Here is a 23728-nt window from a genome sequence, read left to right on the forward strand (position 1 = left end):
AGGGTACCTGAAACGGACAGTGTTCCCAAACATTAATATCCCTCGTCTTGATGAGCACAAACATTAAAATAAAAAAAATGGTAAAAAGGAAGCCAATTAAAGATTGAAAAAGCAACAAAACCAAAGTTAGATTTCTACTTTCCAAAATATGTTGGCGGTAATTTTGACTTTGGACGATGGTGTAAAACGGACAATATCAAATTGGTTGTCCATTATACATCCCATTCAATTTTCCCCTTCCATTGAATGGAAAGGAAAATCAGACGTGGTGTATTATGGGTGGTTTATTTGATATTGCCCATTTTGCACCATTTCACAAAGTTAAAATTACCCCCATTGTCTGTAATATATACAAGCCTGACAACAATCACCTTTGTCAGCACTGCCACATCAAAGATTAGTATTTTGTTCTTTTTTTATTATTATTTGTTCATGGGATGTGGGCGTCGCTGGCAAGGCCAGCATTTATCGCCCATCCCTAATTGCCCTTGAGAAGGTGGTGGTGAGCCGTTTCACTAAATGTTTTAATTGAGTCAAATCCTTGTATTTACTATTTCCATTGCATTTTGTAGAACTTGAAATCAGACAGAAGATACTCAGCAATTTCACAAATGGCATTGAAGTTTATATGAGTGATATGAACAACAAATCAGCTGATCAAATAGGACTTCCTAAAGAAGCAATTGAAAAGCTTCAAGAAAAAGGAGAGTATTGCTCAATAGTGTGTGCTATTCTGTTTTGTGTGCAGAAATATAGTGATGGTTAACTTTAATGCAAAAATGTATTAAAACCTATTTGCTGACCTTTTCAAATTTCTCATGAGGAGTTTGCCTACTGTCTTGAAAACTTTGATGTGTAATGATGTCCTACAAGAAGCAAGTGTTGAATGAGTTTGGACTTCAGGTTCAGAGTAGAACAAATGTTTTATTTGGGGTGATTGTCAATTAATTAGGGCCAATCTTGCAACAATGGATTGGGAACCTCACCATGATACTTGTACTGAGTTAATGGCCCCCGTAATTACAGAGAGGCGGGGAGGGGGTTTAGTGGCCGGGAAACTCGGAAGTACAGGTTTCCCAGAGGTCCTGCCAAATTTAATAGCAGGACCTCATTAACATTTTTGGACTCCTTTTCTTGGCCGCAGCCAGCCAGATTAAGAGACGGATAGGCCTGCAGCACCAGGCCGCAGCCGGGGAGCGAAAAGGAGGGAGGGTGGGATAGATCATGGGTCGATGGGGGGACATTGGGTGGGTGAGGGAGAGGGGCCGGAGAGATCGTGGGTCGGAGTGGACTTGAGGGGGGAGCCGGAGAGATCATGGATCAGAGTGGACTTGAGGGGGGAACCCGAAAGATTGTGGGTCGGAGTGGACTTGAGGGGGGAGCTGGAGAGATCATGGATCAGAGTGGACTTGAGGGGGGAACCCGAAAGATCGTGGGTTGGAGTGGACTTGAAGGGGGAGCTGGAGAGTTCATGGGTCGGAGTGGACTTGAGGGGGGAGCTGGAGAGATCGTGGGTCGGAGTGGACTTGAGGGGGGAGCTGGAGAGATCATGGGTCGGAGTGGACTTGAGGCGGGAGCTGGAGAGATTGTGGGTCGGAGTGGACTTGAGGGGGGAGCTGGGGAGATCGTGGGTCAGAGTGGACTTGAGGGGGGAGCTGGAGAGATCATGGATCAGAGTGGACTTGAGGGGAGAGCTGGAGAGATCGTGGGTCGGAGTGGACTTGAGAGGGGTTGGGGCAGGAGAGGTAGGTCGGGGGTCGGAGAGTTTGCGGGGGGGAGATCTGATCCCAGGGTGGGGAGAATCGGATCGTGGGGGTGGGGGGATTTGATCACTGGGAGGTGGGTATCTGATCGCGTGGGTGGGTGGGTCTGATTGCAGGGGTGGGTGGGTCTGATCGCGTGGGTGGGTGGGTCTGATCGCGTGGGTGGGTGGGTCTGATTGCGGGGGTGGGGGTGCCAATCGCGGGGGTCAAAAATAACAATGGTCAGTGCTTCTCTGAACTTTCTTCGCCAAATCTCTTGTCCTACTTATTATTCTTCCAACATCTCTGTTGCATTGCACTAATGATCCATCACACAGTGACCGAATTGAACTCATTCTTTCCCAATCCCTCAAAAGCGTGGAACTTCTTAACTCCCTCATCTTCCCTCCCTCCTGCACTCTACAACCTTTTAAAGCCCAAACTTGGCATCTCTTAATAACAACTTCCTGATTTACCTCGTCTTCAGCTATTCTCTTTTCACCCTTGGTGGTGTCCTTAACTATGGGCCTTGGCCCTTCATTTTGGCTTCTCAATTTTTAAAAAATAAGCTGGTCTGCTCTTTTGTGAGAGTCCTCGAACACTTGTCTCATACCTCTTCAGCCACACAGTTCAGGTTCTTTCCCATCATAATTTTGCATACCTGTGAGGCTGTCACAACTAGAATCGATAGAAGAAGCTGGAGCCTATTTAACTACTGTATTTACCTTAAAGGATTAACTTTTGGTATATGTGTATTGAAGGTATAACAGCAGAAAATAATTTGACAAAAGAATAAGAAAGAGTGCTTTGTAAAACCATAAATAAATTACACAAAAATTGGAAGGACAAATCAGAATGTTCAAACCAAGTAAATTAAAACATCCTTTTCTCTTTCTTGCACCTATAATACAACAGGTTTAACAACAGCTACATTTGTGAACACCTGGTATGGCACTCTTCACAGTTTGCTAGGAAATGGCACATTGGGCACCAATAGTCTGGTGAAAACAGTTTTTGATGAAGGATTTAAGTGAGTGAAAATTTATTTTAAGTATCTGTCTTCTGCTTGCCCATTCATCCATCTGATATGTATCAATACCACTGAAAACATAAAACAGAATTGATGTTATTTAGAAAATCCAGTGTGACATTTTTCCCTGAATTTTTCATAAAAGAACAAAACTGGTTGTGAATATTCCAATGTATATTGAGATATAGGCTGTCTACATTATTGTGCTAGGGTAGTTATGCGTGGTTATCCATAACAATGTAAGTTAGACATACCATTTGAAATTAAATTCCATTTATTAAAATATTATAAATTGTACAGAAAACACCTGACTCCTCCAGCTCTGGACCATAAGACCATAAGAGATAGGAGCAGGAGTAGGCCATTTGGCCCCTCGAGCCTGCTCCGCCATTCAATGAGATCATGGCTGATCTGATTTTTACCTCAACTCCACTTTCCCGCCTTTTGCCCATATCCTTTGACTCCCTTGCTGATCAAAAATTTGTCTAACTCAGCCTTGAATGTATTCAATGACTCAGCCTCCACAGCTTTTTGAGGTAAAGAATTCCAAAGATTCAAGACCCTCTGAGAGAAGAAATTCCTCCTCATTTCCGTCTTAAATGGGAGACCCCTTATTCTGAGACTATGACCCCTAGTTTTAGATTCCCCCATGAGGGGTAACATCCTCTCAGCATCTACCCTATCGAGTCCCCTCAGAATCTTGTATGTTTCAATAAGATCTCCTCTCATTCTTCGAAACTCCAATGAGTATAGACCCAACCTGTTCAATCTTTCCTCATAAGACAACCCTTCCATACCCAGAATCAACCTAGTGAACCTTCTCTGAACTGCCTCCAATGCAAGTATGTCCTTCCTTAAATAAGGGTACCAGAACTGTACACAGTACTCCAGGTATGGTCTCACTAGCACCCTGTACAGTTGTAGCATGACTTCCCTGCTTTTATACTCCATCCCCCTAGAAATAAAGGCCAATATTCCGTTTGCCTTCCGGATTGCCTGCTGCACCTGTATGTTGACTTTTTGTGTTTCATGTAAGAGGACACCCAGATCCCTCTGTACCGCAGCATTTTGTAGTATTTCTCCATTCAAATAATATTTTGCTTTTTTATTTTTCCTCCCAAAGTGGATGACTTCACAATTTCCCACATTATATTCCATCTGCCAAATTTTTGCCCATTCGCTTAACCTGTCAATATCTCTTTGCAGACACTTTGTGTCCTCATCGCAACTTGCTTTTCCACCTATCTTTGTATCATCAGCAATTTTGGCCACAAGACACTCTGTTTCTTCATCCAAGTCATTGATATTTTGTGTAAATAGTTGAGGCCCCAGCACTGAGCCCTGCTGCACCCCACTAGTTACAGATTGCCATTTTGAAAATGACCCTTTTATCCCGACTCTTTGTTTTCTGTTAGACCCTGCAAACTCCTTAAGTAAGCTAAAATAAACTTGATAATGTCTTTGTTTAAATGGTGGACAAAGAAATGGCATAAGAACATATTTCATGTTTGCCTGCTAATATTGCCAACAGTAATTTTGAGCCTCCAATGTAGAAGTAATTAGAGCAGGGTCAGGACAGAGTGATCATTCTATGTTCAAGTACTGTTGCTTTCAGTGCAATTTATATATGTCAGTGGCTGTCTGTGTATAAACAAAAAAACCCAGTATTTTTCGTGTTATTTTAATTGTTGTTTGATGTCCTTTATCCGCCTTGAACAAATCAAGCTGTCCAATGTGGAAATCACTAAAGATGTCTGCTCCTACAAGAGATTTTCATCTGATGTCATGCGACTTTTCTTTCTTGCACACTCTAGTATCTCCATAGTGACCTATAATAAGTTCCTTTTTCTCCATTTGTCAGCAACGCTTTACTGTACTTTACGCAGAAGTAGAATGATGGGTCAAGTATAACCCGGCAGGACTGAAACACTAATATTATCTCAAGATTTTTCTGCAATAGCTATATACTCCTAATGGAAGCAACATCTCTAGTGATTCTCTCCATTGCATTTCTTGACACCTATTTGTATTTCTGGAATAGCTTCATTTGATGAATGAGGTGCACCTAAGTTGAGTACTAACTAGCCATTATCCTCAGTAGAGGGAGGTAAATGGGGTCTCTGAGGGGTCAAGTTGGCTTCAAGATAACATGCCAGCAGATGGGAGACTCAAACTCAGTTGACCCTATGTGGCAGATTCTATAATCTGATAGATGAGCCAGGTAAGTCTGCTGAAATCCACTGCACTGTTGCTAATCGATTAGCTAGCTGTTTCATTACTGCAATCTGGACGAGCAGACTAGTCCCAGGGATTTGGGATTCTTCACACTTAGATCCAGACAATCCTGCAAGCCATTGGATTAAGTAGGGTGGTCTAGCTAATAAAGCAATCGGTAACTTGCCAGTGTCTTGTGCAGCCAAAGTACAGGTTTTAAAATATTATTTGTTCTTAGGATGTGGGTGTTACTTAAAAGGCTGTAGTTAATGCCTAACCCTAGTTGCCCTGAGAAGATGGTGATAATACTCCTGCAATGGTTTAAGTAGAGAATTTCAAGATATTGACCCATCACATGATAACACTCCTCCTGTTAGTTGTCTGGTTGTCCTCCACCATTCTCGACTTGCTGTGGCAGGACTACAGAGCTTTGCTCTGATCCATTGGTTGTGGGACTATTTAGATCTCTCTATGGCCTGCTGTTTTTGGTGTTTAGCATGCAGGTAGCCTCGTATAGTAGCTTTGTTAGGTTCCTACCTCATTCTAAGGTATGCCTGGTGCTACTCCTGGCAAGCCCTTCCACACTCCGCATTGAACCATGGTTGGTTTCATGTCTTGCTGGTGATCAAGGAGTGAGGGATGTGCCAGCCAATAAGGTTACAGATTGTGGTGGTGTACAATTCTGCTGCTGATGACCCCGAGCGCCTCATGGATGGTCAGTTTTGAGCTACTGGACCTGCCTTGGTCTGTTGCACTTAGCACGGTAGTAGTACCATAATGAAGGATGACCTCACAATGGAGACAAGATTTTATCTTCACGAGGATGGTACGATGGTCACTTCTACCAGTGCTGTGATGGAGAGGCGTGTCAGTGACCGCTCGGTTGGTTTTAGCTGGTCAACTCCGCTTGTACCTCTATGCGCATGGGTCATGACAACGTGCACCTAAGTTATCCAGGCTTAGGTAAGTGGGGTATGTTCCACAGGTAGGGAGTGCACACTGCATATCAGGCAAAAGGAAACTCTACTTATATGGATTTTTTAGTAATATGGTTTTGAGACTTATGGTAATGGTTTTGTTGATCAGCCAAGGCGCATAACATGTGCAGAAACTTAGGGTGAGTTATTTTTCCTTTGCCATTCCACATTTTTAGAATTAAATCTGTAAGTAATAATAAAATATCAACTTTTTAATGCTTTACAGTGTGTATAGTATTGAAAAAGATCATATGTTTTTTGATGAAGAATTGAGATACTGTAACCTTCAAAACTATATGTGCTTTAAGCCCTTTTTCATGTTTTCTATGCTATCCCCAGACATGTAGGTACACAGGTTGCATCAGCGATTATTTCATCAACTGTGTTTCAAGGGGGTCAGCCAGTCAGCACACCCACGCATTATAGGCTGATACACAGAGCAAAGGTAAGAGCTTGTATTTTATTGCTGATTATTATATTGAAGCCAACTAAGCTTATACAGTAATGTGTATTTATTTTGATCAGGTAACTTGCATCCATGTTGTCAGCTTGGATCGGTTGCTGGCACCTGTTGCCTCTGACTTAGGAAGTTGTAGGGTTGATTTTCTTGGTCCTATTCCTAGACATACTGGAACACGAGGGTGCAGCAAATATAGGAAAATTGGGCCGGGAGGAATGTACACCTGGAAGGGAACCTGCCTGATTTTCCATACATTAATTTAAATGGACCGAAAATTGGATGAACCCCCTTAGTGATATGCATTCCTTCTCGTCCAGTTTTCGTGCATTCACTGTGCCCAGGCAATCCAGTACAAGACAGGTGCCGGACCAGAAAAATCCACCCTGATAAAACAAAAAATAACAGTTAGGTGAAATGAAGCTTAACTTTTAACAACCTGTAGGTTGTAAGAGGAAGGGAAGACAGAGAGATGAGAATCCAGAGAGAAGCTCTACAGTTTTGAGACAGTTCAAATAATCTTTATTTCAATACAATGAGGGTGCAGGGAAGAGAAGGAGGAGGGAGAGCGTAGAAGATGGAGCACTTGGAATGTTTAGAAGAAAATTTGCTGGTCTAAGTGCAGTTGCAGTTTTAGACTGTGTATAACTTAGATTGCAAATGTTGATAACATAAGTTCAAGAAGTGCAATTTATAGCTAGGATAATAATTTTAAAAAATGAAAGTGATTGTGACCTCCAGTCCTTCATTGAGTACAAATGTTGAATTATCCAATACTCACTGAAGTTTGTTTTTTCCTCCAATAGACTGTTCCTTCTCTTGTTGTTGATTCAATCTGTGTCTTCTGGAATTTTAGTCTGAGGTAAGTGTTTTGTATTCATCAACGCAGGAAGAATCAATGTTTTAGGATCACCAAAGGAACAAAATTTATGGTAGAGAACACATTACATTAACCATTTGGAATTTAAAAGAGGGCAGAAAACAGGGGCAAAAAGGACCGATTCTGGGGCATAATGTCCCATGCCTGATTTGGGTTATGGGTGCCACCATATTGGTAAAGGCGGCTTTGCAGGCATCTCGGGTGGCCACCTAAAACAGGTATTAGGCCTCTTAATATGTAATGTGTGGCCTAATTCTAGTTTTGGGCCCCCATGTAGAATTTGGACTGAGCAGAGCAGGTGCAGGTCCTGCTCCACTCAGGATTCTTCAGCAGCCGCTGCTTAGGCCACAGCGGCCGCCACCAACAGGTACGTTTAACTGTTAGGAGGCAGGAGGAACAGGAGTGCTTCCCCAACCTTACAGTCCTTGCAATCAGTGCCCTCCCCATCCTCTGTTGCCTCTCCCAGTCCCCTCCAGGGACTTGCCCTCGAGCCGCTGCCGGTGAGGCTGCACGACAGGCGCCGGCAGCTCGTAACTAAAAATGTTAATGAGGCCCAAGGACCATTTCGGGCTGGCCTCAGGCCTCCGGGTTGGGGAATGGGACAATAGGCCATAACCAATTTCCACTGTCAACCTGTCAGCATCTGAAAAGAGAATGGACAGTTTAATATTTTGGGTGGAGACCCTTCGTTGGAGGCTTATCAAGAGATGAAAAGTCTCCACCTGAAACATTAAGCCATCTCTTCTCTTTAAAGATGTCGATGCAAGTTGTTGTTTCATTTATATTTAGACCTCTGTAACCTACACCAGATTTACACATCATGGACGATTCAATCCATATCAACGAGCAACCATTAATCAGTCATTATTTCAATATGGGAAAGGCCGTAGTTGGAATGTTGTCAAATCAGAATGTAAAAATGAGCAAACGATGGGCCAAGATCTAGATTATCATTTCTGATTTGTTTCAGAATAAAGAATTAAGGCAGCATTAGGGTATTGTTTTAACCACATGCATAATCAATAATCCTGTGATCACTTTTCTTATTAAAAAAAAGTTTTTACAGCAAATTGCTAAAATCGTCAAAAATACTCTTGAATGTATATGACCATTGTATTGAATTATATAATAACAGGCCAGAAAAAGGTGGAAGCTGGTCCACAGATGGCTGCAGAGTAGTCGAGTCTGAACTTCTATCAACAGCATGTTTCTGCAATCACACTACAAATTTTGCTTTGCTTTTCCAACTTTATGAAGTGAAGGTAAAATCACAAATTAATTAAATCTTTTCTATTTTTGTAGAGAAGTATTTTATTGTGCAAATGCTTATACATGTTCAGGAAATTATTTTGTTCTTAGTGTAACTACTGTATTTAACAATTATAATCATTTTAATAGTTTACTCACTAATTTAATCCTTAGACATCCATTCTGAACCAAGTGGTGCTGTGTTGTAGGTGAACCCAGTTTGTAACACTGCAGCTTTTTTTTTGTAAATGCCAGGAAAACCTGACTCCGTAGTAGGCAGGTTTCCTGATGAAAAGGGCCAGAACTGGGACAAATTATCTGGAATATCTGGTTAAAGGATACAGCCTAATGACCTAAATTCAAACATCAATAGTAAGAAGCATTTAGTGATGCATTAGCACAGTGTGTTGGAGCCCCAGACATGCAACACCCTAGAGTGGATGGCCATGGGTTCACCCCTACAGTCTTGCACATGTTCTGTCCTGGCATTACTTGTGCCTTCATGGGGAGGAACAGAGTAAAGGTTAGTTGTTTCTCCACAGTTTACCACAGTTTCTATGATGGCCACAGCTCTCTCCATGCCTTCAAGAGGGAGCTGGGTCAGTTCTTGGCTGGGGCAGAGAAAAGGTAAGTGTTCTAATAGTTAACGTACACATGGTCAATGTGATCTCCTGGACTGGTTTTGATCGCCTGAGAGGGTCGGAGAGGAATTTTCCAGACTTCCCCTCCCCCCTCCCCCCATTGACCCTGGGTTTTCCCCTTCTGTTTTTTTGCCTCTCCCAGGAGATTATATGGCTGCAGGGGCTGGGGGGGGGGGGGGGTGGGGGGTGGTGGTTGGTGGAGGGTGGGAGGTATGAAGTGTCTAGTCATTATGCTCCAGGCATTATGAGAGCGTGATCCAGGCTTGATAGACCAGCTGGTCTTTTCCTGCCCATTATTTCCGTATGTTCATGTATCCAAACGGCCCGCTCCTCACTATGGACTTCCACAAGTTGCAGCCTCGAAGAGATCTAAAGATATTGCATGACCTTTTGAAGCCATCTGATCAATCCCAACCCCTATTGTGGGAGTTACTATGGTATTCATCTTTAGGTTATAATCATTATCACCATTTGTGCTGTTACAGTATTCTTGAAAGTTACTGATTTAAAAAAAAATTAATACACAATTTATTTATATTTCCAGAGAAGCTCTCATGAGGAAGCTGTTCTTATGAAACTAACACTGATTGGCTGCACTGTATCTCTCTGTGCATTGGTGGTAACACTGATTTTATTCTCAGTAGTGGGGTTTGTATTCTCTTCTCTTGTGTTCTGATAAACCGTGTATGTCGTGTGCCTTCAACTATTCTGTTTTCACCAATTTACACGCATTTTTACTTAAATTTGCACTTTTTATTGTCCACTCTGACACTCGTTAACATAGCATCCAAGCAGTAGGGACCAGGGTTTTCCGCTTGTGCACTCACCAGCCCACGATTTTCCTGTCTGTAGGAATCACAGGCTCATGAGCGCACGAGCAGAAGACCCCTGCCATAAAGTCTAGAGCAATTCAAAGAACATAGACCAGGAAATTCCTTGGAGCTGTTCCCTCTCCACCGGTGTTACTTCTCCAGAAGTGCAGCGGAAGCCTCATTTACATGTGGAATGCTGGAGGAGAGGGAACAGCTCCGAGGAATATCCCGTGTTTTTGGGGATTTTTTTAATGTGATGATGAGTATCATTGCTGGGAAGTGGGAAATGTTGCACTTTTTCCCATTGAGGTCGCCAGTTGATATTGAATTGAGGCAGCTCTGTGCTGTAGGGGCGGTATCTGCAGGAACTGGGTTGAGACTCCGACAAATCCAGAATGATACCCGGACTTCAAGGGTTAAGTTACGAGGAGAGATTACGCAAATTGGGGTTGCATTCTCTAGAGTTTAGAAGGTTGAGGGGTGATCTGATCGAAGTTTATAAGATATTAAGGAGAACAGATAGGGTGGATAGAGAGAAACTATTTCCGCTGGTTGGGGATTCTAGGAGTAGGGGGCACAGTCTAAAAATTAGAGCCAGACCTTTCAGGAGCGAGATTATAAAACATTTCTACACACAAAGGGTTGTAGAAGTTTGGAACTCTCTTCCGCAAACGGCAATTGATACTAGCTCAATTGCTAAATTTAAATCTGAGATAGATAGCTTTTTGGCAACCAAAGGTATTAAGGGATATGGGCCAAAGGCAGGTATATGGAGTTAGATCACAGATCAGCCATGATCTTATCAAATGGCGGAGCAGGCACGAGGGGCTGAATGGCCTACTCCTGTTCCTATGTTCGTACATGCCTAAACCGATTGCTCAAGCAGAGAGGAGAATTCTGTCTCCTCAGTCTGGCTATCAGAAGTGAAAGGAGTGACATCCAGTCCTGAAAGAGAATGGTAGTCTGACATCTATTTACAGTTAATTGGAAAACCCAGCGATGATATAAGCAATCACAAGACAAGATGTGTTTCACATCCTTCACTGCATGTATAACTGTCATTTCAGTCTCATAAAAACCTGTTTTTATATTCAGTTACAAGTCAATATTTGCCTTGCAGCGTTCCAAAATCAGATCGAACCACCGTGCACAAAAATCTCATCTGTGCTCTAGTTGCAGCAGAGGCTCTGCTTGTGGCAAGTGAATCAGCAAGAACAAACAGGGTAAAACAGAAGTTAATTGTACAAATAATTGATTTCAACTTTTCCTCTCTCAAAGGAATAAAATTACAAAGGAGGATGTAAAGAGAAAATTGGAAAAGCAAGTTAAGGTTGACAGGGGAAATGAAGAACAATTATTTTTGCAACTTCTAAATGTAAAGTACAAGTTTTAAGGAGAAGTGAGATCAGAGGAGACAGCCGTATGTCCGAGCTCTGCTTTTTTTTACGGTGACGTATTCAAAAGCAGGGAACTAAAGCAATAGGAAATGCATCCAAAATGGGGGAGAATTGGAGGTGGCAGGGATTAGGGAGGAAACTCCAGATAGTAGGACCATGGTTTTTGAAGGCCCTTTTGGCTCTTCTGAATATGATTTTGGTCTTCCGCTGGTTACAGTGCACGCTGCGAATACCTCGCAAATTCCGAACTACGGACAGCCTTCAATGCACCAAGTCCATCTACAACTTAAAACATCGGATCCGCAGGTCAACGTGAGGTGGTAGCGGGTGAAAAAACGGCTTTTGTGTAATGGAGTCCTCCTTACCCAGCATGCAGAATGGCAGAGAACCCGCTCTCTGCCTGGAATTGAATGCTTGCACGGCTCTATCCCAGGGATGGAGTGGTTTTTCTGAAGCTATGGATGCTGGGTAAAGAGATCTCCATTATACAAAAGCAGGGAACTGCCGGTGGAGGGGAGGAATCTGGAATCGGGGGCCCTGAGACCTGGGAAGGGGCCTGAAATAATGGGGAGGTGCCCTGAAATCACGGCGGGGGGGGGGGCTTGAAATCGTGATGGGGGGGTGGGGGTGGGACCTGAAATCACGGGGGGCACAAGAGTTGCGAGAGAGAGACTGGGGAATGGGGGTTCAGGGGAGAGATGGCAACAGGAGAATGGGATCTCGGGGGGGAGAGATGGAGAGAATAGTTTCCCCTTTTCCCCGCCCTTGGTTTCCGCTCTTTGCCTGCTCACGGGTGGCCTCCTGGTTCTTGGAACTTCTCACACAACAGCTGCTGGCGTGAAAGCACAGGTAAAGATTCTCAACTACAGGGGACCCAAACTTTAGAAGGTAAATCCAATAATGTTTGTAGAAGTCACGTGATCCGATGTTATGTGAACTGCCATCACGTGATCTGACATCACATGGTCAGATGTTCTGTGGTCAGAACATCACGTGGTCAAACCTCCAGGAATGCCTCCAACCAGAGTTGGCAACCCTTACTCCACCAGTACGTCAGATACTGATGAGCTGCTAACAGCCCCCTACCTGCCCCTCAGCACTGAACTGGAAAACCCAAACAAACAGAAAATGAACTGAAATCACATCCTGCTGACAGGGCACCAGAATTAGGCACAATCCCAGATGAGGGCGAAAAAAAGAAGGAACGCTACAGGAAATACATCCAATCCCGGGATATTTTGGCTCATCCGGTTTACTGTACATACAATGACCATTTTGAAAATAAGAGCACCTGTAAATAAAGGACACCTGATACAAGTCCCTTAGGCGTCCCTAATTTACAGGTTTCACTGTATATACATTCTTGCAAAATAACAAATACTTTGTGCTGCATGTATCACTGAATAAGATATGATCTGCTCAGAGTTAACATTATGCTAAATGATGGGGGGGACATATAACTCATTTTTTTATGTGTTAAATCTCGTATTGGGTAACTAGAATATTTGTCAGTACTGGCTACAGTTTCGTAGAATGTGCATCTAACTGTAGTTATCCTTGATTGCCCATCCATTTTTTATCAGTTTTCCATTTAACTCGTGTATGTAAGTAATTTGGACTGAGGTACAGGTTGTCTCTCTATTTTCCCCACTAGGTGGCATGTTCTGTTGTAACAGCAATGCTACATCTGCTTTTCATGGCTGCTTTTGCCTGGATGCTGGTGGAGGGAATTCTTCTCTGGAGCAAGGTCGTCACCGTCAATATCAGTGAAGAAAAGAGAATGAAGTACTATTATCTAATTGGTTGGGGTAAAATATTCTTTATTTCACTGTTTATTATACTGTTCTTGTTCATATTTTTTTTAAGCCCCGATTTTAACTCGGGACGAGGGGTGAGCTTGGTTCTAGCCGGATGGGATCAAGCCGCCATGAAGCTGGGGTCATTTTAACTCCCGAGCCTCATTTAAATAGACAAGGTCAACTCCCGCCCAAACCCAGGGACAACGATGGCAAGCCAGCGGCATGAGGCCTCAGCCGGGGACCTGCAGGAATGGTTCCCAGCAAAGTAGTGAAGAGGGGGGAAAGTCCCAGGGGATCTCAGGAAAGCCCGAGGCAGGGGAGGCCGCATGCCGCTGGTTTGCCGTCATTCCTTGTGGAGCACTCCTGCTCCTCCTGACCCCCGAGGAAAACTTTTCTTTAAAAAAATAATAATTTTACCTTTTTGGCCGTCTGCTGGGCCCGCTGATCCTGCGCGCGGGTTTCACTGATGAGGCGGGCACCGTTATCGGACCCCGACTTTTGAATGCCTGTGGCGAGGGCGTCAGACACTGCCCGAAATGCACCTGTTAAAATGGCGTGGGGCGCGTGTGCAGCGTTACTCCGGTGAGAGCCACGCTGTCGATATTCTAACCCCAGCACACCCCATTCCTGTCGGGCGGGCACAGGAGGTTACATTTGGGGCTTTTAATGTTCACATCATTTTAACGAGTAGAAAGAATTTCAGTAGGCAAAGAAAATATTTGCTGTTAGCAGTCTTTTTCTCACTAAAGTGGAATGCTTTTAGATGCAGCATTAGGTGACAGCAACTCATTACAAACCATCTTTCAGATACAAATAACAGGCGTAAAATGTAATTTACATTTACAGAAGTGAAGCAGACAAGTCCAAATGTAAGTCATATTTTACACCTGGCTGTAACCTATTTTGTAAAAATTAGAGTAAAGATATCAAAAATAATATATAGTATTTTTAAAGTTTTATTTTTGCCATATTGAATTCCTGGACCAGCCACTTTTAAAAATGTTTTCAGTTTATACACCATGATATAGAAGCAAAGTATAATATCACAGTAATTATGCTTCTCAAATGTCAAGAATAACTATATTAATATACCAACATTTTAAAATAGATATAAATAAAAACTTTGAACAGTTCTACTTGCCCAATCTTCTGTTTTCCCCCATTCTCTTCTTTGCCATTTTTTCTCTCTTCTATTTTAATTATTTTAACTACTTTTATTTCGAATGAATGAATCCTGCTCTATTTTAAGTTTTAATACTTTCCTGCCAGTGCATGTATGGTCCAACTCTCTTCCTGGAGGTGGGATCCACATCATTCAAAATTGGCTTCCAGTTGATTGAAATCTTGCTCCAAAAGCCGTAAAGGTTGATCTGTATGTGTCACAGATTTTTGACGTGCTAAACTGAAAATATTATCTTGTAAGTGACCCTGAAAGCACCATCACGCCTCAACAAGATAACCATGCAACGCTTCAAGGGTTAAATGTGGTGCAAAGTAACATTCTGTATTTGTATTTAATTTTTAATAGCGTTATAAAGAGTACAGGAGGTACATTAATGTTCTCACTATTAACACATTATTGCTTCTCTCCAGAGGTGACCTATTTGAAAATCCCTTTTAATGTTGTTTAAGTATTAAATTCATTGGTTTATCTAATTTCTTCCAACTAAATATTCAGAAGGCCGAAGCCATTGTCTTCGGTCCCCGCCACAAACTCCGTTCCCTAGCCACCGACTCCATCCCTCTCCCTGGCCACTATCTGAGGCTGAACCAGACCGTTCGTAATCTTGCTGTCCTATTTGAACCTGCGCTGAGCTTCTGACCCCATATTCTCTCCATCACCAAGACCGCCTACTTTCACCTCCTTAACATCTCCTGTCTCCGTCCCTGCCTCAGCTCATCTGCTGTTGAAACCCTCATCCAGGCCTTTGTTACCTCTAGACTCGACTATTCCAATGCTCTCCTGGCCGGCCTCCCAATTTGCACCCTCCATAAGCTTGAGCTCATTCAAAACTCTGCTGCCCGTATCCTAACTCGCACCAAAACCCGCTCACCCATCATCTCTGTGCTCGCTGACATTCACTAGCTCCTGGTCCGGCAAAGCCTCGATTTTCAAATTCTCATTCTTGTTTTCAAATCCCTCCTTGGCCTCACCCCTCTCTATCTCAGTAACCTCCTCCAGCCCTACAACCCTCCGAGATCTCTGCACTCCTCCGATTCTGTCCTCCTGCGCATCCCCAATTTTAATCACTCCACCACTGGCAGTCGTGCCTTCAGCTGCCTAGGCCCTAAGATCTGGAATTCCCTCCCCAAACCTCTCCACCTCTCTTCCTCTCTCTCCTCGTTTAAGACGCTCCTTAAAACCTACCTCTTTGACCAAGCCTTTGGTCACCTGTCCTAATATCTCCTTATGTGGCTCGGTGTCAAATTTTGTTTGATAACGCTCCTGTAAAACGCCTTGGGACGTTTTACTATGTTAAAGGCGCTATATAAATACAAATTGTTGTTGTTGCTGCATAGACCTGTAAGTTGTATTTATTTCAGTTCCATGCTGCTGTCATAAAATAACAAATGTGGAAGATTTATGGCAATAATTATGTACTTGTAACTTACTGTACAGAAGCAGCAAATATGGTTTTATTTCTGTACATTTGACTGAATTTTAATAGCTATATTTCTTTTTTCGGAGTTCTTTATGAATTGCAAAATTAAAAATCCGTAACAGTTCTGTCACACGCACTGCTAAAGGTATTAATTTTATTTTTTTTTCAGGGGAAAGGGGACTAAGTTTCAGATGCGGGAACTAGGAATATAACATCATCACAATTCCACAATCACAAAAGTGACCCTAATAGAAAGTGTGACTGTGTTAAATGCTTTCTTTAATTCATGAGCTTTGTGAAGAAAACAAATTGACTTATTAGTCCACAAAGGATGAAGTCCCTGCCCTGAACTGGACCGGCAGGAGAAACAAACACATGCCTAACTGCTGGATCAATAGGGATAATGAATACACTCAGAGAGGGGGGGGGGGGGTGGGGGGATGTCCCCAGGATTTTAATACCCCCACTAGACAGAGGTTGTAAAAGAAAAGAGGCGGGGAGTGGAATATGTGTGAGTTAAAGGGCATTTTAAGTCCCTACATGCACATGTAGAAATTCAGCATAACAGATTAGCCTAAACTGCATCCTATTTATTTAAGGTTATAATTAGCCAGTCAGCTTGTGATGCTTTTATTGGCGAATGGTCATGTAGCTATTTAAATAGCTTTTTTTTTAACCATGGAAGTAATTTATGAGTTTTTTTCTCATTTCTTTGTGACGGCTATCTTAAAATATATTCAGAATGTTAAGCTCTATTTTAGCAATTCCCAGCCATATCTTCAAGGGGTCTATTGCACTTGGTAAACACAAGAATGCTTATGTATGTGGGAGCACTGGTACCCGTTTCCCCTTCAAAGTTTATATTTTTAAAAAGATGCAACTATAAATGGCTAGCACCTTATCTGCAGCAAAGCAGGAATATAGCTGCGATAATAAAAGGCCCCATCCTTCTTAATGCTGGGATAGATATTTGTTCAGGCATTCTTTCTGTGCCCATCACACCCAGGAGTGTGATGGAATAATCTCCTCTTGCCTGGATGGCTGCAGCTGCAACAACGTTCAAGAGGCTCTACATTATCCAGGACAAAGAAGTCCTCTTGATCGGCTTCCCATCCACCAGCTTAAACATTCACTCTCTTCACCACAGGCGCACCGTGGCTGCAGTGTGTACAATCTACAGGACGCACTGCAGCAACTCGCCAAGGCTCCTCTGGCAATACCTCCCAAACCCAGAACCTCTACCATGTAGAAGGACAAGGGCAGCAGGAGCATGAGAACACCACCAATTCCAAGTTCCCCTCCAAATCACACACCATCCCAACTTGGAAGTTTATCACTGTCCCTTCATCGTCGCTGGGTCAAAATCCTGGAACTCCCTACCTATTATAGGAGTACCTTCCCCACACCGACTGCAGCGGTTCAAGAAGAAGACCCACCCCCACCTTTTCAAGGGCAACTAGGGATGGGCAATAAATGCTGGCCTTGCCAACAATGCCCACATCCCGAGAATGAATAAAAAAAACATTCCTCCAGTCCCAGCAGTTTTAAAGAGCTGAAGCATGCTTTCCTGCTCCCCCTGCTGCTTTGTTGATCCCAGGCAAATCTCTCCTGCTGCTCATGTTCACAGAGGAAATGTCTTTTCAAGTGGGGATTATATTTTTAGAATTAGTGGAATCTTTCTAAAAATATGCTGTAAGTTAAAAATGGAAGAAAGAAGCAGAAGAGAGAACGAGAGCACCAGAGGACAAAGAGGGAGGGAGAGAGAGAGAGAGATGACAGAAGAAAGATTAAGAAGGATCAGGAGAGGATGGAACAGGAAGCTAGAGAAGAAAAAAAAGAGCAAAAGAACCAGTCTCAAATATGAGTAATTTGAGACATGACATATGGGAAGTGCAGCATGCTTGAGAGAAACAGGTGGCTTTGGACCTATGGTTCCCAAAGCTGTCCATTGCAGGGGTTTTCCTCACCTCATGTCTGGGTCTGTTGTAGACTAATTGATAGAGATCGATTGCCATGATTAGTTAACAATTCCACTATCTTTGTTCATCTAGCAGATCGTATGTTCCTATGTTCAGGGCAGGGGCTGATGGATGCAGAGGACAGAGAGGAAGAGTGGGGGATAGGAAGGGATGAATAAGGGAGAAAGGATATGGGATTCTTGCATTTTCTGAATGGGGTGTCTCACTTTTTCGTGTATGGAGATTTCACTTTTTAATGTATGGGGCTTGCATATTTGTATACGAGGGCCCGCGTTAATGGATAATCATTTACGTCCCACTCACCAGATTTGACACATACATCCAGCCCCCAGCTCCGAAAGTTAGACATTCTTGGCCTACATCTGTGTTTAGTGTCTTGTACTTAATATTATATCATCAATGTTGCACTTAATGTTAAAATATCAGTGAAGAATTTGTTGTGTTGACTGCATGGACTTACTGCTTATTAGTAATGAAAACGTATGCTGATAACCTCTAATAGAAAATCTAGTTAGGAAAATGAAATGAATGAAATTCACTTTCTTAAATACACATGAGAAATAAGCAATATAAATACTTATTAATGAGAAATGGGAAAACATTTTCTACATTTTTTCTTCAGGATTCCCAGTTTTTATTGTGGCCATCACCGTAGCAACTGCCGGTGACAAGTACATAGCAGACAATCATTGCTGGCTGAACGTTCAGAGTGAAATCATCTGGGCCTTTGTTGGGCCCGTCCTTTTTACTCTAACAGTGAGTACTTTAGTCCCCTTGACTTCTCCACTCAGATACTAAATGAAAATGTCATATTTTCAATTTATATATATATAAGCTAGAAATTACCAACTCAGAAATAAACCTATTACAGTAACAGCTTTTATAAAAGGCAACAGAACGTATGTGCGACTGTTCTTTAATGTTTAAACTATGAGTGACTTTTATTCCAACAATTTTTGGCAGAAGTCTGATTTTTGCAGTCACAGATTTCCAGTCAAACTTTGAGTGTCCCCTCGAGAGATACTGATGAATTTTTGTTGTTGACATTTTGTGCAGTGTTGTTAATAACCACTATCGTAAGCATATTAGAGAATTCATAAGATTTAGTACAGATGCACGGTGGCAATAATATTGATATTGCATGAGTGTTTTCTCAAAACTGGGAACTTTGATGGTTATATAAGCCTCCTGTTCAGAAATCAGGGTGATTTTTGGGCAGTCAGTGGTGGTGAGTAGATATATTTATTCCCTGGACAGGAATGCTGTATATACAGCCTCTTAATTTACAACCAGTAATAAGTTAAGACACCCAACCATTGCACAACTGTAATAGTCACAGTTAAGCACCCGGAAAGTAAGAAATGAAGCACTTAACCCCTGTGAGTCCTTGTGTGGGAGTTATCCCAGCAGAACTAATTGGAAAATGACCCAACAAAGCAAGAAGGCCTGACGGAGCCTTAGTGACCAAACTTTTGGTCCTAATGTCTCCTCCTTTGGCTCGGTATCAATTCTTTTGTCTGATTACACTCCTGTGAAGTGCCTTGGGATGTGTTACTACCTTAAAGGCGCTATATAATTGCAAATTGTTGTTGTTGTCATTGTCAGGTACCATTAATCATGGGGGAGGCTGTTGACAGAAAGGTGTAACAATGCTCATATTTCCCAAAGTTGTTTTAGTGCCATTTATCCACCATGGTAAGTGGGCATAAAAATTATCAATGTCCATGTAGAGGCTCTGAGATGATTCTGAACATTGAATGCCTATTGACCTTTTTCCTTGCCTCAGTCATTAGAATAAACCAGCCACTCTAAACAAACAAATCCTCCTCAAGACAGAGTTTAATTATACACTAATTTTTGGTTGCATAAACAAAAAGAGGTACAAAAACTAATTTTGATCAAAAGTACTTTAAATAATGAATTTTGTCCATTTAAAGGCAGTGGTGTTGAGATTCACCATCTTCCCATGTTGACTAATATCTTTCCACAATACAAGAAAGGGAAGAAATGCCATTTCCTCCATTTTCCATTGTCATTTCCAATCTCCCAGTGTTGTTGTACCATTTTCTTTTAAATCTGTGTCCCTGGCAGTCCTTGTTCTCTGCTGTCTCAACCTGTTTTTGTTATCCTTTATCTCACTCTAGTTGAGAGGAAGATTTTCTCTTAGCCAAATGGTAAATGAGCTCCTGATGCACTGTTTAGAGGTTTGCTATAGTGAGCAGAGAAAATCAATCCCCAAACCAGTTGTGGAGATAAATTAAGCCAGATCCTCACACTCCATCATTACAAAATTTAGCACACGATGTGACAACATTCTTATTGGACTCAGTTCTTCCCCACATAATGCTGTGGTACATGTGAGCTATTTAGGCTCTACACAGTGATAGTCTTTCCATCTGAGCTTATTGCATGAAATTTAAATGTCAAGCCTGATTACAGTGGAGGATGTAAAATAGGAAGTTTAATTTTTATGTTTTTGGAATTGTGGAGCTAATTGTTCACACCAGCTCCATTTTCACTTGTGAAAGTAATAATATTTGTGCCCCGAACGACTCCTTGAATTTAGCACTTTGTTGTACTTCCTCTATCTGTTTTTGATTTTGTTATTTTACTCCTCCTGCAGCTTTAACATCTTTTTTTGTCCAATTGTTCCTTTTTCTGCTGTTGTTTGTTTTCAGTTTCTTGTCCTTGATTCTTTTTCTCTATTGTTGTTCAATTAATTTTTCTGTTTTATTTTCCTCTTTTATATTTCCTTTACTCATTCTTATTTTTCTCATTTTACATGCCCCCCTTTAAGAAAACAAACATATGATTAAAGCAGATTAAAAGGAAGAGGAGAAAAATTAAATCAACGGCCAAAAATAAATGGAATATAAGAATAGAAAACGTAACTGTGGGATATAGAGAGAGTAAAAATGGATGATTTCAATTTTGTACTAAAGCCACATATTTATTTGTAAATTACATTTTCCTGATATGTTTAGCTTGTTTTCTGATACTAGCTCAATTGCTAATTTTAAATCTGAGATAGATAGCTTTTTGGCAACCAAAGGTATTAAGTGATATGGGCCAAAGGCAGGTATATGGGGTTAGATCACAGATCAGCCATGATCTTTTCAAATGGCGGAGCAGGCACGAGGGGCTGAATGGCCTACTCCTGTTCCTATGTTCCTATGAAGCAACAGCTTCATATTCTTTAATTCTTAATTGTGTTGTACACTACAGTAATAAGTAATTAAATGTACAGTGTTACCTACTAGTGATAAAGTTTTTCTGTCAAATAGGTGTAAATAGATATCATAAGATAAATTAAATCACTGCCCCAATTTCATCACACATTGAAATTAATTGATTTAATATTTAGTCCTATATAAAGTTGAAATGATTGAATTTCTTAAACATTGTGGTCATTGGAACATAATTAATGCACTATAAAAAAAGGCTCCAAATTAATTCTGAGTTATTGGATAGCCAGACTAGAACCTGACAACTAAGAAAAACTGCAACATCATCAATAATTTTAAATTGGCACACACTGTGATGTTGCAGATTAGTTTTTATTAAATTGTCTATCAAAATAAATGTGATTCTCACAATGAAAAACTTCCAAAGACTAACTTTATAGGAGACCTCATTAACAGTGAAAAATAATGTCATTTCCAGTCCAAAAACAGATAATTAAAAAATCATCTCTATCTTTCTTCTTTAGACCTGATGTTTCTTTCCAAAGTTGGTGGGAATTGGCTCTTGGTACATTTCCTGTAATAGTCTGGTCCAATATTAGACAAACAGTCTGGTCTTTCTAACATGCAGGTGGTTCATTTTGAAAAACAGTTGACTCCAATCTTGTAGATTTCCAGAAGGTTTACTGTTTATTACTATGATGATATAAGTATTGAGTTTGGTGTTTACCATTGATAAAAGCCCTGACTGGCCTGAGTACTACTATACACTAGTAGCCAGCCTTTTTTAATACACATTAGGACTGTTTCAGCAATCATGTGTTCTATGAGCATGTACACTTATTCCGGGAGCCCCCAATTTTCAAGGTGCCAAATAATTGATGTAAAATTTTTGCAGCCTTGAAACAAGTTTGCAAGGGCCTCATTAGATTTCCTATCTTAGGGCAATCTCATGCAAATTCATCTCCTGACAAATTCCGCAATTTTCTTTGTCGCTCCATTAGTTCTGCTCATCCTCATAAACTGGTCACTGCTATGATCAGCTGCTCTGGCCTTTGGCAGTTTGTTTCTTAAAGATGTATTTTATTGTTTACTATTGGATCTAAAGTTTGTTTTTCTTGGATATCTTTCTCTGCCTTGTCCAGGTTGTATTATTCCTATTTGTGTTTAGTGTTGTTTTTCTCCAATTCTTTCCACCATGGCCTTGCCAACAGCTGCTATTTCACTTACAGCAAGTAAATTGCTCCCATGGGAATTCCTTTGGCCATCTCTACGCACTCCTTTGGAGCTGGAGTAGGAGTTCTGTGGAGAGAAGAAAAGCAGGCATGATTGCACCTGAGGCATCTGGCATCCATTTGCCCGTGTCCCAGGGGCTGCATGATCAGGCCTGGCCTCACCTATCTGAGTATGTCAAAGAGACATGCCTTCATTGTCTATGCATTTCACAAGGGAGGCATACACTGAGTTATGATGTCTCTTCAAGCCCAACCTCCAGATAACTCCCACCGCAGGGTCAACTCCATCTCTGGCTGTGGCAGCATTACATTTCTAGCTATCAGATCTTCCAAGTCGCCACCTGGGACACTAATCAAATCAACAACTTTGTGCTGGTTTATGAAAGGGCCCAGCAACGACTGCTAGCACGTTGATTCTTGTGCTGGCTGGCTGGCTGCACTTGACCTGCTAACTGACACTTCTTGAGTCCTTTGAGGAGACTAGGCTGATTGGACAGATGTAGCATAACCCATAGTGGTACGTGCCTCACCTATGCTTCCACCTGCTGTGCCCAGGCTGCTGGGCAGTCCTTCAGGACGACCAGGGATTGGCACGAAAACAGACCATTGGTCACCAAGCAGAAGTCTGCTGTTAAAGTTCTCTAATTCTATGTCCTAGCCTGTCCAATCCAGAACTTGGGGGATTTCATTTCGTTCACCTGAGGAAGGAGGAAGCCTCCGAAAGCTTGTGAATTTAAAATAAAATTGCTGGACTATAACTTGGTGTTGTAAAATTGTTTACAATCCAGAACTGACAGACTCATGTAAATTTAGGCTCCAAGTTTCAATAGTTGCAGTGACATTATTTGTATAAATAGTTTCAAGTACCAGTCTGATTTGGGGCCACAAAGTGCAATAGTTATGTGTGACATTGGAAGTATTTTTGGATGCCAGGCACAAAATTTGCCCTGCAGAAAAATGAACATGGAAGTGGAGATGTGAAAGATCTGAAAGGTTGTGTCATTGCTTCCCATACTATTTCACTGATCCTGCATCAGGTTAGTAGTACAGTGTTTTTAGCATAGCCATACATGCAATAGCCATACACTTAACAACAGTTGGCAAATTCTGGTCAGCCTTCCCTTGGCATTTTTCCACAGGCCAGAAAACTTTTTCCCATCTACTCGCTCGACCTTAGACATTGTTGACTCCTGTGCTCGCTGTACATTGGGATGCAGGGGATGGTTCCTCTCAGCCCAAATATGATACCATTTACTGCTACACCTCTTCCAGGAAAATATCCAGATTGTCTTTGCATTGTACAGTTCTGCCTATGTTCCCTTGTTCACCTTCCATTCCTGTATTTGCAAATTTTCCACTAATAAAACAGGCCAGCTTTAAGTGGAAGCAACAGGCCTTTAGCACCTGCTGCTCTCCAGATGTTCTAACCCCCTAACAATCATAGCCGTCCCTGCACCTGTAGAAATGTGCGGGGAGACTAGTTTAATTGTATTCATAAGCTGACCGTATGGAATCAGGCAAGGTCAGCTGAT

The 23728-nt window shown here is 41.9% G+C and overlaps 1 protein-coding gene across 1 annotated transcript in view; it reads left to right on the top strand.

The window, feature by feature from the left end:
- The window catches only part of adgrd2 (adhesion G protein-coupled receptor D2), a 133144-nt gene that overhangs the window by 21263 nt on the left and 88153 nt on the right, over positions 1 to 23728 (top strand). The window contains exons 9-17 of the mRNA XM_067969489.1: positions 573 to 725; positions 2658 to 2772; positions 6303 to 6408; positions 7227 to 7282; positions 8436 to 8562; positions 9734 to 9837; positions 11122 to 11224; positions 13053 to 13206; positions 18402 to 18535. Of these exons, the coding sequence (XP_067825590.1) occupies positions 573 to 725; positions 2658 to 2772; positions 6303 to 6408; positions 7227 to 7282; positions 8436 to 8562; positions 9734 to 9837; positions 11122 to 11224; positions 13053 to 13206; positions 18402 to 18535 (1052 nt within the window). The remainder of the gene's footprint in view (positions 1 to 572; positions 726 to 2657; positions 2773 to 6302; positions 6409 to 7226; positions 7283 to 8435; positions 8563 to 9733; positions 9838 to 11121; positions 11225 to 13052; positions 13207 to 18401; positions 18536 to 23728) is intronic.

Source organism: Heptranchias perlo, chromosome 31 (genome assembly GCF_035084215.1).
Source record: "Heptranchias perlo isolate sHepPer1 chromosome 31, sHepPer1.hap1, whole genome shotgun sequence".
NCBI lineage: Eukaryota > Metazoa > Chordata > Chondrichthyes > Hexanchiformes > Hexanchidae > Heptranchias > Heptranchias perlo.